The following is a 25,834-nucleotide window of genomic DNA, read 5'->3' on the forward strand; positions in this document are numbered from 1 at the left end:
ATATTTTTAGGTAGCTAGAAATGTTCCCAAAGAAGGATCAGGCCTTTAAAATGCCACAACATCCTATTACACCTGTGTGAGACACCAATCATTGTTCTTAAAAGCCACACATCTTTCCCATCTCATTTATACTGCCCCATGTTATAACCAGATGGCCAGGTGCTGCTGCTGTGACATTGATCCAAGAGGGGAGAAACAGGCCCAGTGCTTCAGAAATACTGTTTTCAATGGGAATAGGATGGCAGCAGTCATCCCACCTCAGAGGGCCTAAAAGACCCTTCATCATGCAGAGTGGTGGTACACTTCAGAGGCAGAAGGGGCCAGACAAAGAGAAACACTCATGAACCCATCTCCTTGAACTAAATTCTTCACTCTCTTCTTCTTAGTCCTCAGGTTCTGTTGTATTTTTTTTCATGTACATCTTCTCTCAAATTATTATAAGATCTTAGGGTAATTCAGGGAGGAGGGGAACTCCAGTGGTCTCTAATTCAAGCTCTTGCTTAAAGCAGGGTGAGCCATGAGATCAGGAAATATCCCAGGATGAAGACCATGCAGCTGTCCAGAGGCCAATGTCTTCCTCTTTGGGAACAGCATTTCCTGCCTGACATCTACCTCACAAAGGACCCTCCTCTTCCCCTGTGATGCTCCTGCACCATATCCCAGGATGTGGTGCTGGTGAGGACTGCAAGCCTTTCTCTCCTTCATGGGATAATTTAGGGGGTGACTGCTGAGAGGGCAACTCAAAGATAGGGAAATCACTCTGGCCTTCCCTGTTGACAGCAGGACTTTAATCAGGGTCTGACTTAAATCATTAATTCACAGCCCTCCGGTTGTTTAAAGAGCTGTGATAATGAGCTGAGAAGAAATTACTATTCATTGTCTCTTGGCAGGACTGTAATGGCATGACATGACATTCATTGAATTAGGAAAGAGCAGAGATAATCTTCAGAATGAGAGAAAGAGAAAATCTACCCAGAAGAAACAATGACAGGAGATTCCTCCACATATGCAAACACAAAGAGGTCAATTTATATCTAGTTTTTTCAACATGTCTTTATTGCTCAAGGGTATTTGGCAAGACAGCCATAACATAAACTTCACGTCCAACATTACTTGGCAACATATTTCCCAGCTGGGAAGAAAATAAATTGGATTTTTTTCTTTGTGCTAATGCCACATTTTTGGATGGTTTTTTGGAAGCTAATCAAGAGATGGCTGCTCAGCATGCCTCTTCATTCTTGATGGGCTTTTAGTGCAAAATTGCCAGCAGCAACTTTCTGAAGTCCCCAGAGGTATCAGAGTGGACAGCTTCAGCTAACGGCTTCTTGTACATCTGCTGGAACTTCTCCTTTATTGCTGGCAGGTCGCTCTGAGGAGACACCAAAAGCCTCTTAGAAGAGTGGTGAATGCTTTGAGTAACCTGCCCCTGCCCCTGCCAGCACCCCTGGGGTCTGATTCAAGGCCCACCACACCGAGTGGGAGTAGGAGAGGAGAATGCAGGAGGTCTAAAACTCTTGGAGGACTTTGAGCTTAACATTTGAATTCGAGGTAAGTCCATGTCAGATGGTGGTAAGGGGATGCTAACTGTGAAGAAGGCCTGCATGGAAAGTTATGCCAAGGCTGGGACAATCTCTGCCCAATGGTGCTGTGCCAGCACAGCCTTGGTACTGGAGAAACTCACACAGGAATGATGTGAGCTCCTGAGGCCATCCCCTGGTGGCAAACAGGGAAAGAGGGATGTCCCAGGAGTATGGCTAAAAAAGAGTGTTGTTCCACCCAGAGAAGTAATTTTCTGGTTACTGCTGGGCGAGAAACAAACTCCTTATCTGGAGCTGTCCTGTAAAAAGGCACCTACAGCACAGGTCTGATCTTTATTGCAGTGGGTTTTAAATGTTATAATGACTGGACTGTGTCTTAATGGAGACAATGTGCTGGAGCCTAATTTTTCTCACTGTGGATCATTGAGAAATATGCTTTCCTCATGCCTGTGAGAGGCTCCTCCTCTGTGTTGATTGAAACAGCCCTGGGGTTACAACCTACACAGCTTACAAGGAATACTTAAAGATTGTGCTTAAATATCTCAAATGTCTCATGAGGTTTTGTGCTTCTTAAAATGACAGTTAACTCCTTTGGCTTTTTATTTCTCTTCCCTCCTCCCCATCTGTTTTTCCCAGCTGGAATCAGAGAAAATTGGCAACATATGTTTATAAGCAATTCTCAAATTGGAAACTGCTGCTTTATCATTAATTAACTAGGAATTACTTCTACACATCCTACTGGGGCCAGACCTCCCCATGGGCTGGTTTTAACCAGGTACAGTTGACTACACTTGAAATTGCCTACATGCTTCCTGGTTTAGTTCCTTTGAAAACAGAAATAGATGCAATATCAAAATTAGAGGTGCTTGGGTACAGAAGCAGAGTGTGACCACTGATGTCACTGGGCTGAAAAGGGTTTGCTGAGCACATGATCTACCAGGACTCACTCCATACCCTCTACATTTGTGTTCTCCTAGAGCTGATGTGAGCAGTTACAGGACACAGGGTACCCTACCTCAGCCCTGGTCACAAGGATGCGAATCAAGGTCTCTTCATCAGTCCCAGCTCCTTTCATCGACTTGTGCAAAAGTGTGGCAAAGTAACCTGGGCAGTCTTTGGCACAGCTGACTAAAGAAAACAGTAAGAGGCCTCATTATACTTGTACATTTACAGTTTGTGATACAACTTCAAGCAGAATTAAATAAGTAATCTAGTGTTTATGCTTAGACACATGAGCTGGCAGGGCTTTTATTCTGAGACTGATCCCCTATCAGTATGCAAGGAGAAATCTTGGAGTATGAATGGAGATGTCAATTTTTCCACAAGAGATTACCAGCACTGAGTACTCAGCCATTCCACAGTGAAAATTACATAAATGAGAAACCCCATGCCCTCATGGGGTTCCTCTCGCCCACCCATTCTTGGGGTAGCTGCCTGTTGTATTGCACTAAATAGTTTATTTAGCTATTTACAGCTGCTCACTCTGCAGATCACAGGAGGAAATCTGTGAGAGCCTAAATCCAGATGGGTAACAGCAATACAGTGGGACAGGGCACGGGTTTAAATACTGGTCAACCCTAGTGCTAACTTGCTGTCTAGGACCCTGTACATTTTTGTGGTGGCTGGCTAGTGCACTTCTCATGGTGCCCAAGCATCTGCTGGAAGTTATCACCAGCCATTGTCCCAGGGGCAGCTTGGAGGTGGCTACCCTGTGTTAGAGGGAAAAAAATTCAGCTTCTCCTGTGGAAAGGAGCTGTGTCGGGCAAGTTTTAGTTTTAAAACCAAGGAGTCCCAATCACTACTGGAAATTGTCTATTTTTTCCCTGGCAGATATGTTAGCTCAGTTTAGGGGTAGCTCAATGGCTGTTGCCAGGCTGTACACAGACCCCCAACAATCAATGTCAGGTGACAGCAAGAACTAGAAAAGAAAGGTCTTGAAACTCTTGCTTTTTACCTAGAGTCAGATAAGCCTTCTCCAGATCTCCAGAGGTTTCACTTTTAATGGATTCTTCTATGTCCTTCCCACACACCTATGAGAAGAAAAAGGAGCCATAAGAGCTTCTGTCTGTACATTTCTTCCCACTGTCAAAACAGCATCAGATTCAGGACCCAAATGGCAAAAGGTCAATCCAGATCCTTTAGAGCCTTTCCAAAGGAGTAATTCGAGGTAAATGAAGTTCTCCTCTGGCATAAGTTCTCACAGATCCATTGTGATCCACAAGAGCAGGTCTGTGCAGCCAGGTAAGGCCCAGTGGTTAAGGGATGGATAATCTCCATCAGGCAGTCCCAGGTATCTGACAGCCTCTGGGACAAAGAAGCTGCAGCTTCTTCTTGAGTGACCCCTGGTCAGCAGAAACTGTTCAAGCTTTCTCTAGACCCTCTATCAAAGGCTCTGGATGGCTCCCACATAAATAAGATAATTTTTGGAGCTTTACCAACTCTCTGAAGTTCTGTTACTTATTGTCTTTGGCTTCCCAGGCTAAGTTTACAAGCACCACTGTTGTCTCAGAGTTTTTGTATTATTCTGTAGGGAATTGGAGAAGCAGACTGTCTCTTCAAAACAGAGTTTACCCTGACTTTTGTGAACTTCAGGAACCTCAAAGACTTTTACTTTGCTCTACTTTGAGCATCAGGATGTCCCTGCAAGTTTCAAGACTCTGACTTTTAGGTCAGAGCTGGGAGACTGTGTGTGCAAGGCAGCAAGGGCACCACATGAGGCTTTATGGCTTAAGCTCTGCAGAGCACCAACCTGGTTTAGATCTTACCCTATATATCTCTCCAGCTGAAGAGAAGGGCATGTTTGCAAGATTTTGGCTCTAATCTTGGCCTACTTTGAGTGCAGCCAGGCAGGATGTGGTGGATTGGTTTGAGCAAACAGATCGGCCAAGGTAGTTTGGCTATTGAGCACTTAACTGAATCCCCAGGGTTTGGGCCACTCCAAGGGAGAGAGTATCAGTTTGTGACTGGGTTTGTTCTTCTGCCAGCAGCAGCCCCAAACTTGGATTAAGCTGCAAACGTTTTTGTAGCTATTGGTTCCTTATTATGTTGACATTGAAACATGGCTTTGACTTGAGCTCTTTCCATCTTCAGTGCCTGAGGCTACAGTTTTCTGATGAACTCAGAGTCTTCTCAGGGAAGTTCAGGACTGTGAGCCAGAGGCTGGAGGGAGACTCTTTCCTGAGATGTCACTGCTGAGCTTCCACCTTGCTGCTAGGAGAAGGATCTTGGATCTCCCATTGCTTTGACTTTCAGAGGTAATTTCCTAGCAAGATATCTCCATATCAGGTCAGGTTCAGGCCCAGGCATGAGTAAAATGTCCCTGCTGGGTGACACAGGGAAAAGTACTAAATAGCCAGGATCCTGCTGCCTCCTTTGCTTTATGCTTGGAGACAGGGGAAAGCACAGCAAAGCACCTGCACAGGCCATCTGTCCAGTGTGGGCAGAGAGGAAAAGGCTGGAGATAAACTTCTCCTCAGCCAATATGAGTGTGTTGAAGTGGTAGAACAGGAGGAGACACCATGCCAGGCTCTGTTTAGGAGAAGGAGAAGAAAACACCAGAAAAGCAAATCTTTCCTTCAGGGCAGGAGTTTGTGAACCTGTCCTTTTGCTGCAGGAGGGGGGGTACACTGTCCTGCAGCTGTGGGAAGGAGCAGACATTGGTGACATTTATTTGGCTGAGTATTGTGTAGGTTATGAAGGGGAATGGGATCTTCACTGGCAGAAGATAAAGCTTCTCCTGTAAATCACCTATTTCTGTATGCTCAGGACACAGTTGTATAACTATGTTTTCCAACATTCTTAAAGCATTCAAGAAGTTATAAAATGGCAGATAAAGGATTGTCCACTCTACATAGAATCATTTAGGTTGGAAAAGGCTCTTCAGATCATTACATGTCATTGTAGGGTCTGCACCTATATGTCAGGGCCTATGCAACCCCCATTGCAGAAGATAAACTCACCTTTTCATAGGCTTGAAAAGTAGCTCTCAGCTGGCTATAGCTTCTCTTTGCTAGGACCTCATTGAAAGCCAGCTCCTCTGTTCCCCAGCGGCCTTCTCCTGCCTTCAAAAGCACATGTTATTTTCTGGAAGCACTTGTTCATACACAGTAGAGACATGAAGTCAGCCACAACCCTGGATCCTCCAGCCCATGCTCCCCTTGCTCCTCTCTTTGTGTTGCCATTGCCCGTGTGCTTGGTTTGTTCAGTCCCCCTGAGGTAGCCCTTGCTGTGCAGCACGGGATAAAAAGGGATTTTTGCACAACTGCACTTACTTTGTACAGATCTGAGGCATCTTGCTCAGCAAGCTCTGCATTGACCTGCTGGGTCTCATCTCGGGTTGCCTGCAGAAAAGGAGATAACTGTAAAAAAACACCCAACCAAGAGCTGGTTTCCTTTCAGCTCACAGATATTTGTGTATCTCTGGCCCTGACAGATTTTTGGGTTGGGGTTTTGCTGCCATCTGCTGACACAAGCCCGGGGATGGGCACGGTGGGACCCCCGGGTTTGCTGAACCCTTCGTGTGGGGTTTGTCCCCAGCTTTATGTGCTGTGTGCTGAGCCCTAACGAGATGGCAGCGCTGCTGCCCCTGGAGCAGGAAGGTGCCCAGTACCTGCAGTGAAGTGCTGATGCTTTTCACAGGGCTGGATATGCCCTGGTGACTGTGAAATGTTTTCCTGACTGACCTATGTACTCTGAGCATTCACCAAATGCATCGAGAAATTATAGATGAAAAAAAAAAGCAATAAATGTATTCGCCACTCCTGAAAGTATACAGGAGGTTGGAAAGAGCTACACCAATGCTTCCCAGAATGAGAATCTAAACTGTGGTGTATTTAGTGATGTGACTGTTATGTCTTTAAAGCTTCTTTTATTTATTCAGTCTTTTCATTTCCCAGGGCTGTCAGATCAGACTGACCACCACATTGCATTTCTCAATGTGCTCCTATTTTTCTTAGTTATAATGTGTCTTTATGAAGGTGTTGATTTTTTGCTTTATTTCATGAAAAGGGTTTAAAATAAAATGTATTCTAATGGAAAATAAGCTTTTTTTGATGAATGAAAAACTAACAGAACAGCAATCTCTTTCTTAGTTGTTCTGTATCTGAATTCTGGAATCCTTAGATGAGATGGAAATAAGATTTAGTGGTTTAGGGCAAAAATTCAGAATAATGGGGCCATGACCTCAAATGAGTATTCTAGCCTTTACCATGGTATAAATAACAGTAAAACAATCCTGTTATTTTCAAAGTATCAATATTGATAAAATTATCTGTGGTTTCATAAACAAAAGTGGTACATATTAAAAAGCCATAGATATGAAAGGCTCTTATACTGAAGAATGCCTTTGTTTACTGTAATTACCTCATTAATATATTACATATCATAACTGCATTATTATAACTGCATTATTATAACTGCCAGACAATACTTATTATGGTTACTCAGGGAAAAAAGGAAATATCTCTGTCAGGCAGCTGCATAAGAGGAAAGTCCCCAGCCTCACCTCTAGCACCATGACTAATATCTTCTGTAGGGAGCCACTGGTGTCACTTTTAACATCAGACTCCAGATCCCTGTCAAACACTGGGAAGAAACAGAATCTATGAGAGTTAAACCAGTGAGAAAGGTTTTAAATGAAGGCGTTTGAAAGATAAAACTACTTACAACGCTTGTAGGCCTCCTTTATGTTTACAATTTCCTAGGAAAACAAAAGAAAAAGTAAAAATAAATAAATAAATAAATAAATAAATAAATAATAAGTAAATGAGCAAACAAAACACCAGCAAGTCAGCACCATGCCTGTAGTGTGTGATGTCACTGTCACATTTTCTGAAAAATCCCCTTACCCAGGACTCTTCTCCTGGGAAGGTGAGAAGTCTCACAGAAAAAGGAAAACAATATTATTTCATTTACTTCTCCTGTGTTTTGCTGCTTTGGAATGTAGTTGGAGATTCTTTATCCAGTATGTGAATTGTTTTAACTTAATGACCAATCACAGTCAAGCTGTGTCAGTACTCTAGAAGGAGTCACAAGTTTTTCATTATTATCTTTTAGCCTTCTGTCTGTATCTTTTCTCTATTCTTTAGTATAGTTTTAATATAGTATTCTTTGATATAAAATCATAATATAGTAAATTAGCCTTCTAAGAACATAGAGTCAGATTCATCATTTCCTTCCTGCCCTAAGGGACCCAGAAAATACCAGAGTGTGAAGTGCAGCAACGACGGGGGAGGGAGAAGCTGTGAATTCCCAGTCCCCGTTGAGGACAGTGCTTTGAGAGGTGCCTGATTCATGCAGGTGTCCCTCTGGTTTTCCCTGCATTTAGGCAAGAGTTAACTATTTCTTTTTTTCACAAGGATCATGTTCCTGTGCCTCTGAACCACCAGAGCAGTGCCAAGGCTGCCCTTGAACAGGTATCCAGGGATTATTCTCACCAGTGCTGCCCCCGTGCCATCCAAGACAGGTAGGAGTAGGATAAAGGAAGGAATGTGAATTTTATTGGTCTTAACTCCTGTTGGAGTTTCAGCTCTAGTATGGCAATCTTACTGCTGCAAACACTGGCAGAGGCATTTCAGCCACAGGAGCTGGACTGATCCCCGTTCCTCCTTGCAGGAATGCTGTTGGTGAGCTCCTTGCCCTGCTGCCCAGGGCAGGTCCCACAAGGTGGTGCCCTGACCTTGTTGCTCCGAGTGCAGAGGATCTCAATCAGCAGCGACTCGTCCGTCCCCGCTCCCTTCATCGCCCTCCGAAGCTCTCGGGCCTCGTACTCGCAGGGCAAGTCCAGCAAAGCCAGCACAGCCTTCTCAAAATTCCCACTCAGGTCTGCTTTCAGGTCCTCTTCCATCTCCTGTGGGGACGTCAGGAGGGTTAATGCAAAAGCTGAGGTGAGATTAGAGGATTTCTTAATTTGTTTCAGGGAATCTAATGACTTAAAAGCTCCTTCTCTGCCAAAAAGGGACAAAACAATTTTTTAAAGGCCTTAAAATACAGACTTTTTTTTTTTTTACAAAATAAAATCCCTAAAAATTTTGCCTTCAGATTGACTGAAATGATTGTCCCATCTTCAAATACCAGCCAATATCAGTCCAGTTATGACTCTTACTTGTGTAAATAAATGCAAAATAGTGTTTTGAAAACTTAACAGTTTACTCTCAAATAAAATACAGAAGCTTCCTCCTTTGAAAGAGCTGCCACACAGGGGATCAAACTAAAAACCTTTCTGTCAGTTTTGGTTAAAACTGACTTACTGGAAAAAGCAGCAGGTTTCTGCTGGTGCTTTTGTGCCAAGCGAGAGCATTTTTACACACACATACCCACATCAACCTTAAATCAAAATTCAGTAGGACCCTGGAGGAGAGCTGGCTAGTGCATGCTGAGGATGCCAGCTGAGGGTGCATTGGAACTCCTGTCTGCAGTTAACATCTCCTGCACTATGGGAAGCTTGACAAGGTCAGAACACTGAATGAGAAATCCAGCTCTATTATTCTCAAGTTCCTGCTTGCACAACTGCACGTGAACACTCAGCTGCTCAAGTCAGAGGCTGCCATCTGTGCTGGAGCAGTTTCAGCACACACCCCACAAATGCTGCAAGTTCCTGGAGCAGCAGGAGGGAGATGGTACCACTTGTGCCTCCTTCCCAGGAGATTCAGGCTGCCCAGGAGAGCAGAAGGGTTGCTATGAGCTGATGCCACTGTGATGTTTCATGGCATTTGATAATTTCTAATGCCTATATGTATTAACTCTCATTCTAGAACAACATCTATAGTATTTATGTAACCAAAATCTGTATCATGCTTTCTGTAAATTTTACATATAGAAGGCTTTCATTCATCTTCTGTGCTGACTCTCTTATTGACAGTTATTAATGAGCAAGCAGACACTAAGAAAATACCAGTTTAATAAAAAAGTCTGCAGGATTCAGGTGTTTACTGAAACAATATTTTAGAAGCTTTATTTTTCATACACACAAAATCATTAAGGCAGTTTATGCCTCCTGCAGAAATCAAGTGCCCAATGAAATTTCTTAGTTTTGCAACATGTTCTACTTCATGATTGGAAGAAATCAATTAAACTTCTATTAAATTCTTCTATTAAACTCAATAAATATAAAGTTGTGTGAAATCAAATAGTTTGTATGAATTTGCATCTGGTCTAAGTGGGACTCTGACTTATAATTTCCCTTTTACATTAACTTATTTTTCTGAATGTGCTGAAGATGAACACAAGCTGAAATATTTTCTATTTCAGTTATGAATTATTTTCTAGCTCTCCCAGCTTTGATTAAAATGCTCTGATCTGGTTAAGGCTGACTTCAAGAAGATTCTGAGGCCTAAAATTAGAAGTATAATCAGTATTTTAGGAGATAAAATAAATTGCTGAATCAGAAAGTAACTGGTGTCCTCCTTAAATGCACTATGCCCTTGATATTTTCAAAAGCAGAGGCCTGTAGGCTGTATTTTCAGAGGCAGTGGTTTCAAACAGAGAGGCCCCTTATTTCAAAATACCTTGCTATACAAATCCTTGTACTTCTGCTTTATTTGTTGTCTCTGCTCCGATGTTCGACTTGATAAGACTTCAATAATTTTTTTTTCATTGGTTCCTGAAAAAGAAGTTGTGCATAGGGATTTTATAATCAGGAATCTAATACAGAGGAAAGAAAATGTGGCCTCTAAAGAGAAAAAATTCCTGTACATATATCCCCAGTGGTTCCACCTTTAGGATTTGTAGCATTTAAGATTCTTTTGAGGATAATTTAAACTGTAGTCTACAATGTTCAATAAAATAAAATTTCACCATCTCATGCAGTTAATAGCAAAGAAATTGAGTCTTCTGTTTGAGAAGGGCAGACACTGCTCCTACAATCAGGGTTATGTCAGTGCCCACAGGCTGACATGCATGTTTTTGGTGACAATGCTTGTTTGAGCAGTCCCAAGGGATCAGCCACAGATCCAGTTTGTTATGGCATGAATGCTGTGCTGGCACAACAGAGTGAGGGCAGTGGGGCAAGAGGCCAGGCAGGCAAGGATGTGTTTGAATCACCTCATTAACCTGAAGCCTGGATGTACAGCCTGTAAAAAATTGGTTTTAATTTTGCTGAATGGAGTCAGGAAAAAGGACCTGGAACCAGCCTGAATGGTCTCAGTCTCTGCCATTGCTGTTTTGCTTGGCAAAAATCAGAGTGAAGTGGGAGTGTGGGATGCCCAAAGAGATGCAGCTGCTGTGCTGCCCATCACAGAGGGGAGCTGGACATGCAGCCCCCCTCCAGGGGAAAAGCCCTCACTCAGCTTTGAGCTCTGACTTATGCAATGGATTGAAAAAGCTTCCTAAAGGCAGTAACCTTGCTCTTGCACTTCTGCTGCCCTCTGCCATATAAACAGATGTTTGCACTAAACAGAGCTGCTGGAAGGCATTTGTTACAGCTAAAAAGAGACAGGACCACAGTGATGATACCTGGATGTACAAAGGACACAACAGGGCAGCTGTGGCACTAGCACAGGGCTCCTGGTGTTACCTGGATGTACAAAGGACACAACGGGGCAGCTGTGGCACTAGCACAGGGATCCTGTGCACTTCCATCTGAGGACCAGCAGATGGACTCGGGCATTATTTCTTCATGACAAGAAATTGAGAATGTGAGCCAGGACAGACACATGACCCAGCTTGAGATGGGAACTGCCCAGATGCCCACAGGATGGCAGACCAAAGGCATCAAGACATTTGCCAGGTCTGCTGATGCCCACACATCCTGCGGTGGTCACTGCCCCACGCTCTCCTTGAGCTCTGCCATCTGATGCCTTTGTGTGGCCATCTCTGGGCTTTGTGCTGTGCCTCATCTCAGGCTTTTAGGAGCAGGAACCAACAAGGGTTTCTGAGTAGCAACCAGCACAAAGGATAAAGACACAAATTATACTGGTATTCAGCAACAGCTGATATGTTTTCATGCCTCTATTACCACCAGGTACATGGAGGACAACTTTAGGGCATCTTGCCCAGTTCTTCCTGCTTAGATCCAAGGCAGAAGGCATGGTCCAATTTTAGAAGGAATTGTATTCCTATTTGATAACATTGGGTTAAACTCTCAGTTAGGAGAGTCCTCTGGCAATTGTCATGAGAGGGCTCAGTTGTAAGACAGGAACAGTTCCTAAAACTCAACACTTCACTAGCTGATTCTGCATGTCAGTGCTATACCAGGAAGAAATGCTTAAATACATATTAACTGTGCAAATAACTGGAGTGAATTAATAACTTATTGATCTTGTGTGCTGCCTGGATGTTCTTCCTTTACTGAACATTGTCACCTCCATGGACCTTAGGATCCTGTGAAACACTATGCATTCCTCATTCACATCAATGCAGTCAGGCTTACTTCAAACTGCCTCAGAAGATGGTGAGGGACAGTTATTTTCAGTTAAAAATCACTGGTGAAGGTTGAAATCACTGTAAATTCCTTTCAGCTGATGGAGCTGCAGTGGGCTCTGATGAAATGTGGAGGTGATGATGTTCTTTGCTGGTCCCTGGAGGCCTGAGAAAGGATATCTAACCATGACCTTAATCTAACCTGACTAGCTGGACCCTGTGACTATCAAATTAATCTTGGCAGCTTGATGTTCCTGCCACAGGGAACAAATACCATGTTTACCCTAATGCTCTGAAGACATGCAATTATCAAGCTAGATCTTACCAGTCTTTGAGGAGCAGGCTGGCTTCCCTTCCCGGTTATCTTCATGGGTGTGAATGTTCTTTGAGTCAGTATTTGACAGAGAGCATAAAGATTACCTAAAACTGGTTGGAACAGTTGGTTTGCCTAAGTTCATGTATATGCTTTCTATAATATTGATCTGCCCTTGGCACAAAGTCCAAAAATCTACAAAAGTCTTTTCTTACCTGCTCCTTTGCAGGCACTGTGAATTTTCTTGGCATCTTTCTCTGCATCAGAGCCGTGATGGTGGTGCTTGTGGGCTGACTGGGAAGAGACAGAGACACAGCAGAAACATGGGAAACACATGGGAAAAACAGGGGAAACACATGGGAAAAACATGGGAAACAATTCTGCATTAGAATGACAGCAGCTGGGGCCAGGTCCTTGCTTAATCTTTGTTCACACCATCAAAACCTTGAAGTTCAGGCTGGGCTTTGCTGAAATACTGTATCTATCCCTAAGGTTCCTGGAATGGATCCACAAATTGCTGTCACCACATAAAAACCACAGTGGTCTATATAACTTTGTCACCATATAAATATATATATATATATATATTTATGTATGTATGTGTATGTACCCTACATAACATGTCACCATATGACACACATGACCTATAGAACTTTGTTCTGCCAGTTATGGCTTATTCAAAGAATTTAAGGATAATAACTTCATACTAGCATCTTTATGCCAGATCAAATATTATTGGTTTGTACCACTTTAACAGCAGGCCAATACAAACACCTTAGCAGAATCAGGAACTATCTCTGTAGTACATTTTTAAGTACTGTGAACACTCCCAACCATCTGGATAAAAACTGCTCCTGAAAACCTTTCTTGTATTGATACATTCATGCAAACAAGATAATTGGAGATACATACTGTGATAAAGCTGGGGTTTTTTGTTGTTGCTGAGAAAGTGATTTTTGTTTATTTTTTTTATTTTGGCAAAATAATACATGTGGCTACCTCAAGCTAAATTTACAGGGACAGATAATAACTCAAAGTCCACAGCCATTGCAGCAGTTTACAGCCTGACATATCAATGTAAACAGAAAACCATGCCTGCTCCTTGTGATCTGAGTTAGCTGTTAATCTCCCAAGCTGTGAGTCACAGGGGCTGCAATGCTGGTACACCCTCCACTCTGCTGTTTCTCAGAAAAGAGTAGAATTATCTGAGACTATAATGACAACAACAATTTCAGCTCCTCTAACACGATTACTCAAATATTTTAAATGCCCAAACTAAAACAGTAGTAGAACAGAAGTTCTGGGCCCCTAAGTCAAGCAGCACAAGCCAGTATGCACACCACAGGGTCTAGGTGGGCACTGGCAGTGCTTTGGCATTTCCATTTAAAGAGCAACATGTGGATCTGGCTGCTGGCTTTGCAGGGCTGCCAGCCACTGGCACACCACTGTTAATTGAGTTGTGATACTGCAGGGCATGGCAGTCTGCTTTTAAGCCCTTCTGAAAATGCCACCAGCCTGCTGAGGAGCAGAAGAGGTTAAATGGCTGATTAACCTCCTTGTCTCTGGGGATAGCACAGGGCAGAGGCCATTCCTGAAAGACATTTGGCACAACAACATCATTCTGCTTGTGGAATAAAGATAATTTAGGCACATGGCTGTGGGCCATGCTCTGCCACATGCCCATCAGGCCAGAGAACAAGAAGTTTTATTTACAAGTATAGATACAGTCTGAAAGTCTGTTTGTTAGTATGCTTCAAAAGTTTCAGGCTGTCATCTACTAGTTCTGGTGAAAGAGCTACCACTCTGGCTGAAGGGGTCCTCTATCAAAAGGCAAAGGGTCAGCTCTCAAGGAGGAAAGCTCAAATCCAGTCCCTACACTGCTTTACCAATGTGCCTTTGTGATTGACTGAAGCCATTTAGGTACCTGGCTTTTCCAATGCAGTTAGAAGCAAGGATAGGACCTACTGCTAATGGTAGCTGAAACACAAAGTTATTTTTGCAACTATAACAATTAGTGAGGTACAATAACAATGTAATAATTTCATCCTACAGCACAAGGTAACACTTTGATTGTCCCATCATTATGACAAATGTGGCTTTTAAAGATGTATCCTACTGTATGCTCACACAAATTTTCCTAAACCTTTCAAACAAGATGGAAATAGTTGCATATACATAACTAATATTTTCTAGTGGAGATTTTATTTAATGATCTTCAAATTTCCCAGGAGTTTGGGTCAAAATGGAAAGGGAAAACCACAAAGTTAGAAAGCAGATGCACTGATAACTATTCAAAATGAATTCCAGTCACAGTTTTCTATTCTGGCAGAGTGTAGGTGCTTCTTCAATGGCATCATGCACAAAGGAAATGCACTGATGGGCTGAGAGAGCTGGGCTTGTTCAGCATGGAGAAGAGAAGGCTCCAGGGAAATACCCTTTGGCTCTGTAGTGTTAGTGTGCTTATGGTAGATCTTGCTGTCTGTGTTAGGCAGCCAGTACTGAAGTTGCTCTAGAGTTGTTTGCAAAGCAAACCGAAAGGACTAAAGAAGCAGCTGAAAACACAGAAAAAAGGAGAAATTTCTGTAGCACAAAATACAGAGAAAAGTGCTAACATATCAAATGTAGATATTTTACTACTTTGTAGTTATCCAAGTGCTATTCTAATTTATAGACTCTCAGATTCCCTGCAACAATAGGGGTTGAGAACTATTGCTTCACATTCACTGCCTTGTGACCTGGGACAGAAGGTGCAGTGGTGAGAAGAAAAAGGCTTCATCTGGGATTGTCTCCCACTTCTCAGACATTGAGCCTGGACAGAAACTCCTGCACAACCACACAAAGGCAGGAGCTGGTTTGTCCTGTGCCTTGCCTTGCCTTGCCCACCAGAAGTGCTGGGCTGTGGGAATTGCCCTTCTCATGCTGGTGGCTGCCTCTGCAGCTCCCACTGCCCTAACCCACTGCAGGTGCACCTGGTCATGGCCAGCTCATGAGTTTTTCCACCCATTTTTTTCTTCTTCATATATATTTAGGTTGGCTCTCTCGTGCCTTGATGGCTGGTCAGTTATCCTCAGGTTTAGTGAGCCCCTCACTCCTAGGTACAAGTGGTACTGTAGATGTTGTGTTTGTGTGGAGCACAGGTGCAGCAGGCAAGAAAATGGCACCACCAGAAACTGAAATAACATTGGAGGTGTATGATTATTCATAAAGACATAAACACAGAAACATTTCTTTTCAAGGCAAAAATCATGCAGGAAGGAAGGCCTGTTTCAATGTTCAGGACATGTTTGTTTTAAAGCACCAGAGGAATTTATTGAGTCTGCTAAAGCCTCTGTCTTTAAAAAAGTCACTTCAAATCATTAAATGATGCACCTGGGGGACAGCATTCTGTTAGTACTGTGTGAAATACCAGCATCATCTTTATAGAGGGAAATCTGACATTGGTGACTGTCAAAGCCAGCTCCTGGGTCAGCTGAGAAGCACTGGCTAAAATTCACTACTTGCTGAGTCCCATCCTTGACCTTCCCACTGACACAGATTCCCAATGCAGGAGAGGGAGAGCTGTTTCAGAGCTGTACTCCTAGGCCTGTGGATTTTCACAGGTGGATTTTCCTGTAAGGGATACATGGCAAAATCAATTGATGTTTAATACCATTTGTAACCTGTAGTAATTTTTCTTCTAAAAATATGGGCAGAACCACTTTAATACAGTTATTTTTTAGAGTTAGAACACTAGATTAGATTAGATTAGATTAGATTAGATTAGTCACTGATTTAGAAGTATTCTAGCAAATTTGGTGGGAGCATGATGTGGAGTCTGATATTTCAGGTGGACAGACTGCAAACAACTTTGAAGCTAGGGTGTAAGGGAACTTGCTTTCACAAACTGGTCCAGCTCCATCCACTCATTTATTTAATTTTCTTCTCATTCCTCTCCTATAGTTCTATATTAATTAATGTGACCAGAGTTCTGATGGTAAAAAAATATTCTTTTCACTTCCAGCATAGCTGTATTTATGGCCTGTGTCAACTTGTTTTCTCTTATCCTGAATAGTTTTATGTCTCACTCAAGCATGTTTTAGACAACCTGTTTCCCTGCAGCTTTGGCTAAAATTGCCACAGATTTATTTATATTAAACTGGACAGTTTATAAAAGATCTAAAACTAACTTGCTTTGTTCTAACTTGTTTTAAAGCACAACAAGTAGTTTTTGCTACTATAATTTACATCTGACTTTAGGGAGCTGTAAGATGAGTTTATAGAGAATGCTTAGAGAAGCTTTGTAGATTTTTCTTTGATGTTTCAACATGTGGAGCCCTTATGGAGCACAAATAAACAGTTTAGCAAAGGTCAGCAAACCCAAAAGGACATGGTGGGGGTGGAAGAACAAGAGCTCTGATGGATTCAAGGCATCAGGAGAGGCACTGGTAGGTTGCTGCAATACATTGCAGACACTCCTAAAATCTAGAGCTTTCCTTGGGTTACAGACAATTAAGCTTGCAGTAGGTACAAAGTGCTCATCTGTCAGTAGACAAGAACAGAAGTGCTGCCATGAACATGTCAGGTAGTTTCCTGTATTGCAAAAGAGAGCAAAACCAGCTCTCTGAAAACAGTTGATAGTACAGCTTGAGCAATCACAGCTATTTCTCCATTTCCATGATCTCATGCAGATGCCACAAGGCTGCTCAGGAACAGGTTTAGGGAGGAGTTCTGTCAGAACAATGAAAGGAGCAGCTGCTCGGGGTGCTGGTCACCTGCTGCAGCTCTAAGAGATTGATGCTGATGATGTTCATGGATAAATGCAGGCACAGACCCTTAAAGAAGATCACTGGGAAGAACCAGGAGGAGCATGGCTGCTGACCAGAGCAGATGAGATCAGCTCCAGTAGCTGTAGACAAAGCTCTAAAAAGAGCTGGATTGATGCAGTTATGCTGAGTGCCTGCCCCAGTCTTCATTTTTGCCAGGTACAATTTATGTGCTTTATTTAGTAGATGTGTAACTTCAAGTTTCTCTTTGGCTGCTATTTAAAAGAAATAAAAATTAAATCTAAAAGTGGCAGCAGACAGAAAGGGCAGACTGACCCAGCCATGCTCTTTAGAGCATTAACTCATACACTTGAGTGGGATCAGGAATAAAATTTAGGGCAGTATTTAGTTGTCTAAACATAGGTCTCTGGTGCTTTTGAGATGTCCCAGGGTAAGCTGCCTGGTGCCTGTCAGACATCAGTGGCCTCCTGTGGGTCTGCACCCATCAACCTGGTGTGAATTTTCTCACATACCTGGGAGCGTCACCAGTGGGCACTGGGGGTGGACTACACAAACATGCCAGAGTTTTTCCACCCATTTTTTTCTTCTTCAAATATATTTAATTATGTTCAAAAAATGCATTGGAGAAAAATGAGGTTTTAGAAAGAATGGCATAAACTAGTTCCATGTGCATCAACCTGAGCTTTCCTTTCTATCAAGCACGTGAGCACCCACAACCTCTCTGCCTGATTTCCCAGAGATTTAGAGCTCCTGTTTGCCTGATTTTGGTTCAGCTGCTCACTGCAGCTGAAACAATTCCTGTGATGGGCACAAGCACAATGGCCCAACACTGTGTGGATTCTCTGGTGTCTTAGAAGGGTTGAGTGCATGCCTCAGTCTTTTGTTCAGGGGATTTCTAATACAGTTGCTCTGTTCTTAAGATTTACAAGGCACATAACAGGCACTACTAATTTTGAGATTAGCACCTTGCTAGTAAATTAATCTAAGGTTGTCTGGTGGGTTCCAACGTTTTTAGCTAGGATAACAGATATATCCATATTGCAGCATCTTGGATCCCCTTCTATCCTGTTTCTTTGGGAAGCCAAGTCCCAAACAAGCCATAATGTCCTAAAGGTGAGGACAGGAATACCAGAAAAACAAGTCAAAACAATTGGAAACCCAGCCTAGATTGGAAGCTACAGAAACTGTGGAGGTTTCTCAGTTCTCACCATGCACAAACACTGAGCCACCAGTTCAAAGAGCTCTGGGGAGTCTCCAGCTAATGAACCATCTCTCCAGCTCAGTGCTGTGAGAGCTGCTAGGACTGGTCTGGGCAGAGCTTCTTATTCTTCACAGACATTTAATTATTGCTCTAGGCAATGGTTAAGTGAGTTGACATCTCAAGATGCCTTCCAGTTCTGTGATTCCTGTCTTTATCTTTTGTGTGGAGAAGGAAATTTATTTTCTCTATGTACAAGGAAATATTCCAAACCATGTAGTCACCCTGTTAGTGTAACAAACACCAGGACCAGGGTGTGCATCTCATTGGTTAAACTGTATCTAATACACTTGGGTCACAGAAGACAGCTTTTGGCAAATCAGCACCTACATGATTAATTTTTTATAAACACACATATACTTAAGATTAATTATTTATCTTGGCAGAAGTCTTTAATGAGCTATAATGCAACTGGAATCCAGGTTTAACTAGACTAACAATAATGACTAGGGAAAAAGAAAAGGATATGTGTTCTTAGATCTTGTGGTTAAACCCTTCTAGTGCATCACATCTTATCAGGATAACATCCTGTTATTAGAAGAAACTCTGAACTCCCACCTAGAAGAGTCTTTAAGACAACCCAAGCCTCATCACTCATCTCAAGCATTTCCATCCTTGGAGAAAAATAAAACACAAGAACAAACACAGAAGTAGGCTGCTGCATTTTGATCCTGATCTACTTCCAAAGACAGACTGAAAACATGATGCTACATTTGTACTTCCTCCATAGTCTGATTTACTAAAACATTCCCAGTCACAAAAGGTTGACCTGCTGAGAAAGCTCAAGACCACCAATCAGAAAAGGCAAAAAAGCAGATAAAGCCCATTTCACTGCAGTGTGTAAGTACTCCCATGAGAAAAACTTCAAATATTACAGGTCTTTAATATAATAGCTAAGCAAAAGAAACAAAGAGCAATTACTGGTAGGCAAGGTCAAGTCTCATCTAACTGGGAAAGGTCACTCAGATATCTCATCATTAGCAGATGATGTGTTCACTATCTCCTATCATCCTCCCACCAAAGTAAGGAATTCTTCTGCAAGCTCTTCTTCAGTAAAGTTCAAGTTCTGGGGCTCAATCATTCAGGTAGAAACTTCTCCAAAATGTAAAGGCTAAAACAGGCACTAACATCTAAAGGCAAACAGCTATGGTGTGTTGGCAGCAGGGCTGTATCAGCAAGCACTGGGGTTTGTGCTGTGGTCATAAAGAGGTGGGGTTGACAAACACATTTTTGACAAATGAATTGACAAAGTTCAACCTTAAGAAGTGTCCTTTTGTCTGCAAGGTTCCTTCTTCACCTGTTTTGTAAAACGTACCTCTCATTTTTGTTTGTTTGAGCATTTTTCTCTGTCAACCACAATATGCAGCTGAAAATTTGCCAACTGCCTCCTTGCCTGCTCAGAGAATGGTATCAGTGTCTCCAAATGCCATCTGCTATCTGCCAGCCAGGCTGTCATTCTCCCAAATCCTTGTGGCTGTTCTGTGTCTAACAGCTGCATGACAGCCACACACACTGTCAGCTTGCTTGTTCCTGATGGTTTGGTGCTATCAGGATCAAAACAATTTCTATATGAATTCTATACTGGATAATAAAATATGTGTAATTTTTATGGATTAGTAAACAGCCTTTGCCATGACTCTGTTACTCTTTCCAAACTGAGAGGTGCAAACCTTATTTTCTATATCTGGGACTAAACCTGCAGTGACAACAAGATCCTAATAGAAACAGTCACAGTTACTTTCTCCTATTACAAACAAGTGGCAATAGTGAAGATAATTTCCCTGACAGTTATTTAAACTGCAAAATTAAAACCCTCATTCTCCTACAAAATCCCTACTGTTTCTAGTAGCTGTTAATATATCATCTATGATTGCTTTTTTATCCAATTTATTCATGCTCGTCACCATGACAGAGAAACCCACAATTAAGAGAAAAATTTAAGTTTGGGGTGGTTCTCTCATGGCTGAATTTGATAGTGTCCAGTTTTAATGTTTTCAAAACTTTTTGTGGCTGATGGAACACGCTAACAGAGTACTTTTAAAATCTGTTAACTACCAGGGCAGCATGCAGTGGGAATGCCAAAGCTGAAAAACTGCAGCTTTTATTTTGAGAAGGCTCAATCCAGATGCTTAAATAGCGACACCTGTGAGATGTGTGAGAGCCCCAGCACCTGCATGGGGCTGGCAGAGGGGGCATGGGGCTGACAAGGACCTGACTCACCTGGTGGGGCTGCTGAAGCCAAGGCAGGAAAGGATGCAGGAAATCTTCAGACACCATGCCTGTGGTTAGACATGAGTCATGCCTCACATCACTTCCCTTGATTACTTATCTTGCAAATAGAAGCCATACAAAATGCAAACAAATGGCTTCATTCACCACAGATAAATCAAGTTTTTCAAGTTGGCAATAATTCTTTGTTATGATGGGGGCAGACTCCTTTTATTTTATTGATCATATTTTACTGACTGGATAACAATATATTTTGCCTCTTTTTTAGCTGAGATACCAGATTTTTAACTCAAGTGTTCTTATGTCTTATTAAAAATTTGACACCTCATTTATGATGACTTATGATGAGCTAACCTTGATGGAACTGAAGTAAATTCTTGTGTATAACAGCATGAAAGTGAACATGACTTAAGAACATCTACACAGGCCTGAAATCCATGGGCACAATCCTTGGGAACATCATGCTCACCCTTGCATGTATTTTAAAGCTCAGTTATTTAAAGGGAAAAGAACTTGAAGGATGTTGCACCCCAGCAGGGAAGCCCCAAGAGGACATGCTTCACCCTTTGGCCCCTTCATTGCTTCTAAAATACATCTCTGCAAGACACTAAACACCATCTGTACATTCACAGACACACAGAAGTGCTGTTACTGTACAGACGTGCATGTTTAGTGTCCAACAAACCAACTGTGCCTACAGAACTTGGAGGTCTGTGTGTCTAACACCTTTCTACCTCACAGGAAGGAGGTGGAGGAAGTTTCAAGATACTCCCAGATCAGCTGAGTCACCTAAATCAGCAGTTCATACACCACAATCAATGGGCTGTCCATTGCTTCAGCCACTAGTCATAGTCAACAATAAAGAAAGAGTCATTTTCTGGATAGCAACTGTTGAAAATTTTATATTATTTGAAAGTAGCAAATTTCTTGCTTGACATAAGTAGTTAGAGTTGTGGGGCTACAAATTGAACTTTATCTGAACCATATCTATGTTGTGTAAGTCAAAGATGGATTACAGAGAAATCCAGAGCTAATAATCTCATATTAAGAACAGTACAGATAGATTGTAGTGAAATGTGAACAACCAGAACATTATCCATAGAATAAACATAGAATAGACAAAGTTAGCAGCTTAAATATTACTTAAAAATCAGTGGCTAGAGTGAACAGCCCATTGATTGTGGTAATGAACTGTGACAACCATACCCCAAAGTGGGATACAGAACTGACCAAAACCCCCACCAAACTGACCTCAGGGCATGTGAAGATGACCACATAGCAACCATCTGGTAACAAAACAGTGAACCAATACTGAGGGAGAAGACCCCTAATATTATCCTTGGTCTGGAGTGTTGCATGAGGAATGGGGAGTTTGGATTGAGAGGGTTTAGTTGCCAAGGGGTTTCTTTGTTCAGGGTCCATCTTTTGAGGCACCTAAGCTTGAGCTACCAGATATCATAACTGATTTGTGCCAATACCCCACCTAATGGAGATGACAGTCTAGTGAAAAAAACTTCTTTAATAGTAACAACAGAACTTAGTAGGGTATATAAAAACTAGAGAGCTAAACTCTAAAACTCTAAAATTAGAGTCCAGATACTTTGGATTTTTTTTATGTTTTTGTAAAACATAACTGCTTGACCTATTTACATAATGGAAAACATAAATGTAGCAACTCTGATATTTCAGATGGGTTTTATTTATTTTTTTTTTTTTTGCCACAAATGCATAGTAATTTTTTCATGGGTAGCCACTTGTTAACATCTACTACAGCAGCACTCACAGGACAGTCTCAGATGTAAAAGGAACAGCAAATCTCCAGGATAATAAGAGACCATGGAAATGAAAAGAATCTGCCACAGATCTCCCCCAGTGGGGGGTAGCTAAACAAGAAGTTATTTCTGTCTTCTGCTGACTGTGGGCTAATGGCCAGGGCTGAACAAGAATCGCCGGTCCCTGAGCACTGCTCTGCCAGGGGAAGCAACAAAGAGCAATTGTGGAGCTTTGTGATGAGATAATAAAATCATGCTATGGTAATACTTGTACTAGGGAAACATTTCTACAAGGACAGTAATGTTTATAGGCAACAGAGAAGTCCTTGTGAGTTTTGTGAGCTTATGCCCCAGAGGGCTCTTGGGGCAGATATGTTCTCCAGGTAATATTTACTTTTTTGACCTTCAAGTTGCCAAACCATATGGCCCACAACAACCTGCCATCCCCTTATACTATAGAGTCCTCCCTGGAGGAAGGTTTCATCTGCTTTGCAATGACAAGATGAAAGCCAAGGGTGTTGCAGAGAATCTCAACAAATTTGAATTAAAACCAAAGAACTCACCCAACCCCAAGGTTAATTAAACTCACAAACACCATGGAATTGTGCATATGCAGTCTTCATGGATTTTTGAGAGACAGAAGATTTAAAAAAATTTACACAATTTTACATAAGTAAAAATCAATCAAACTTCTCAAATCATAGAATGAAAAGCATTGTTGCTATTCCCAAATTGTCCCCAAAGCATCTTCCTTATAGCAGAGCAGCTATCTAGATTTCCAGGTGGATTGACTCTATTTGTTAATATTAAGGACATCAGATGCACAGATAAGCTTGATATAAGACTGCAAACACAGAAAATAATTAAGAGACTTTAAATTGCAAAGGATGTGCATCAAAAAACATTGATTGGAGGAAAAAAGTTCTGGATCGAATTTAGAGAGTAAAAAGCAGATGAAAATATGCAGATTTGGAGCTGTAATGTTCATCAGGTGCAGCTCAGTTTCTGAGAGAAAGGTACACTTTGGGGTTAGTTGGAAAATTTTTCTGAAAGCATTTTTTTCAGTAACATTTGATACTTTTATTCAAAGTAACATGTTCAGGAAGACATGAATTTTGATGAAAGCTCCATTTTAAAATGAGACATTCTGACAGAGCTGAAAAGTTCAATTTTAACATCTACATAATGGAAGCTTTTCACTGAAGAATGGTTAGCTTTCAATGAGAACTCAATTTAAAAATGATAGTTTAAAAAAAGTTTTAAAACCTAAACTCATTTAGCCAAATAAAATACCTCATTTGACACAGATGATTCATTTTATATTTCTCCCAGCAGAAGCTATTAAATAAAAATTTAACTTCTGAAATTTCAAAGTGGATAAAATTCTGTTGTTGTATTATTCAACAGAATGAAAAAAAGCCATTTTTACCCAGCTTTCTAGCACCAGTATTGACCACAAAAGAGAAGCTGCCTCTGTGCATTGCAGAGCCTCCCAAAGCCACCATAAACCACAGCAGCAGGTGCTGCAGCACCACAGTGCCCCTTCCATCCTCCACAAAAGAAGTTCTTACTGGCTCATCTGCTGACAAACTGGCAGCCCCTACGGCTGGTTTCCGTCTATCCTCTGCGAGTTTGTAAGTCTGGCTCTGGAGGTTTAGAAAACACAATGTATGAGACACTCATGAGCCTCTGGTTACAAAACATGACATTAGGAGAAACAGCAAACTGCAGCTGGAAAGCTTGGGCAAGAACTTGTATTTTATTTTCTGCTCTTCCAGAAGCAGTTCTCTGACACAGATGCAGCCATTTCTCCAAGATTACTTGTAACTTTCTAGGAGCAACAAAGAGATGCAATTCCCAGATGAGTCTGGACTGAATGACAGGATTCTCTTCCAGCATGGGATCACCCCTGTTCCCACTGTAGCCTGCAGCACAACTGTGGTGTCCTGCACCCACATCCAAACCACCTAATCCAGCATGGAGCTCCCACACCTGCTGAAGCTGCCTGAGCTGCAGGGCTGTGATCACCCCTGCCATGGATACACCCCCTCTGGACAGTTTAAATGTGAATGGAATATGTTTGCTCTGCACTGCATTCCATGTGCTGTCCACTGAAAGGCCCTCCAGGACCCTCAGGAGATGCCTGCTGACAGCCCTATGGCATGTGTGTGTCCTGTGCAGCAGGAGCCTCCTTGGCTGTGTCTCCTGGGCACAGGTGGAACTGCAGGACACAGGCAGTGCTGCTGATCTGCTCACTCCTCTCCCCTTAGCAAACAGCCAGACTGCAAAAAGATGGGAGATGGGAGATGGGACCATCATCCCTCTCACAGGGAGACAAAAAGCTCCTTGGATCTGGAGCTGGAGCTTTATCCAAGTGGGGTGTATGGGTGGTATGGGGTGTCTTGCTCACTCTGCCAAAGAAAACGTCCTGGGGAGCTGGTCCAAAAGGATCAGAACCTTGGCATGTCTCCAGGCCTTGCTGGATTTGGATTTAAAAAATAGTTACAGGATAATATAAACTTTACAGAAACTCACTTTAGCCTGTATCAGCAAGCAGGCTGCCTTCTGTTGATATCTACTGCAAAACTGCATGAATTCTGCATTCAAGGAGAAAATGCATTGCTGAATAAATATTGCTTTTATCCACTAGTTTCAAAATTGGAGCTAAGACCCCCATCTTCCTCAGCACAAGCTACTTAACTTGCAGAGGAACTAATTATTCAGAGCTGGCACACAGAAGTTTTGCACAATCAGGTCATTTTGATGTTAAATATCTTCATGCAGACAAATGTTACCAAAAATTGTCCCAGTCAAACCTCATACAGTAATTTGATGCCTGACACCTGGATTTTAATGGGGACCTTCTGTAAATACTACACTTTAAGACTACTCCTGTCCCTATTGTTCTGTGAGAAACACCCAAATTTTGAAAGTATTGGCCTTTGAGACAGGAAGTTTTTCATATTTCTTTAGGGAATTATTTTAGTGTTCAGAATGTTCCAACACAAATTCGCTAAACTAGCTAAAATTAGTTTTTCCATGACATCCTGTGCATCATTTCTTTTTCTCAAATGAAAGTGTTGCCCTGTTTAAGACACAAGGAGCTTTAAAGCACTCAGGACTTGTGTGTGGCAGTAATAATTTCATTATTCATGTACTGTCATGAAGCAATGTTACCAGCTGCATACAAGTTTCCCCCACTAAGTAGATTTTGAGTTTAAATCTTCACTTGCAGCTGTATTAATGCCATATAAAGTGAAAATTGACAAAAATAAAACCAGGAAATCATTGCATTCTTGACAATCCAAATTAAGTAACTACTTACATGTGAACTGCCCATTTTTGCTTAGCCTGAATGTGGAAGGTGCAACTCCTCTGCTCTTCAATAAAACAAGCATGCAGTTGGAAAAGATAAATACTACTTAAACCTGGGTTAATCAATAACTTCAGACATTATTTAAATTCTAGTCATTGCAAGGTGGGTGTACTCATCATTACATGGAGGCTTTATTATCCCTCCTATCTAATATTACATCCTGTTGTGTCATGGAGCTGACTGCTTTCTCTAAGGAAAATCAGGATTTCACAATGTAAGCCTCAATATT

The 25,834-nt window shown here is 41.9% G+C and overlaps 1 protein-coding gene across 1 annotated transcript; it reads right to left on the bottom strand.

The window, feature by feature from the left end:
- Window positions 1-1,249: 1,249 nt before the first annotated feature.
- ANXA13 (annexin A13) lies at window positions 1,250-25,569 on the bottom strand. The gene is made up of 12 exons (XM_071449567.1): window positions 25,555-25,569; window positions 23,801-23,875; window positions 12,423-12,501; window positions 10,043-10,137; window positions 8,215-8,385; window positions 7,203-7,236; window positions 7,042-7,121; window positions 5,810-5,878; window positions 5,498-5,599; window positions 3,493-3,568; window positions 2,554-2,666; window positions 1,250-1,369 (listed from the first exon to the last, which is right to left on the bottom strand). The coding sequence occupies exons 1-12, from the start codon at window positions 25,567-25,569 to the stop codon at window positions 1,250-1,252; spliced, it is 1,029 nt and encodes a 342-aa protein (XP_071305668.1).
- Between the last annotated feature and the right edge of the window lie 265 nt (window positions 25,570-25,834).

This window comes from Agelaius tricolor, unplaced genomic scaffold (assembly GCF_023055355.1).
Source record: "Agelaius tricolor isolate 1412-34295 unplaced genomic scaffold, bAgeTri1.0.p SCAF_2, whole genome shotgun sequence".
NCBI classification, from domain to species: Eukaryota; Metazoa; Chordata; class Aves; order Passeriformes; family Icteridae; genus Agelaius; species Agelaius tricolor.

Bases quoted from the DNA above. Each gene is read 5' to 3' on its own strand.
- ANXA13 (XM_071449567.1), bottom strand. The intron at 5,879-7,041 runs GTGAGGCTGGGG...CCTTTTCTGCAG, and splicing joins TATTAGTCATGGTGCTAGAG to GCAACCCGAGATGAGACCCA. The intron at 3,569-5,497 runs GTGAGTTTATCT...TTCTTCTCATAG, and splicing joins CTTTTCAAGCCTATGAAAAG to GTGTGTGGGAAGGACATAGA.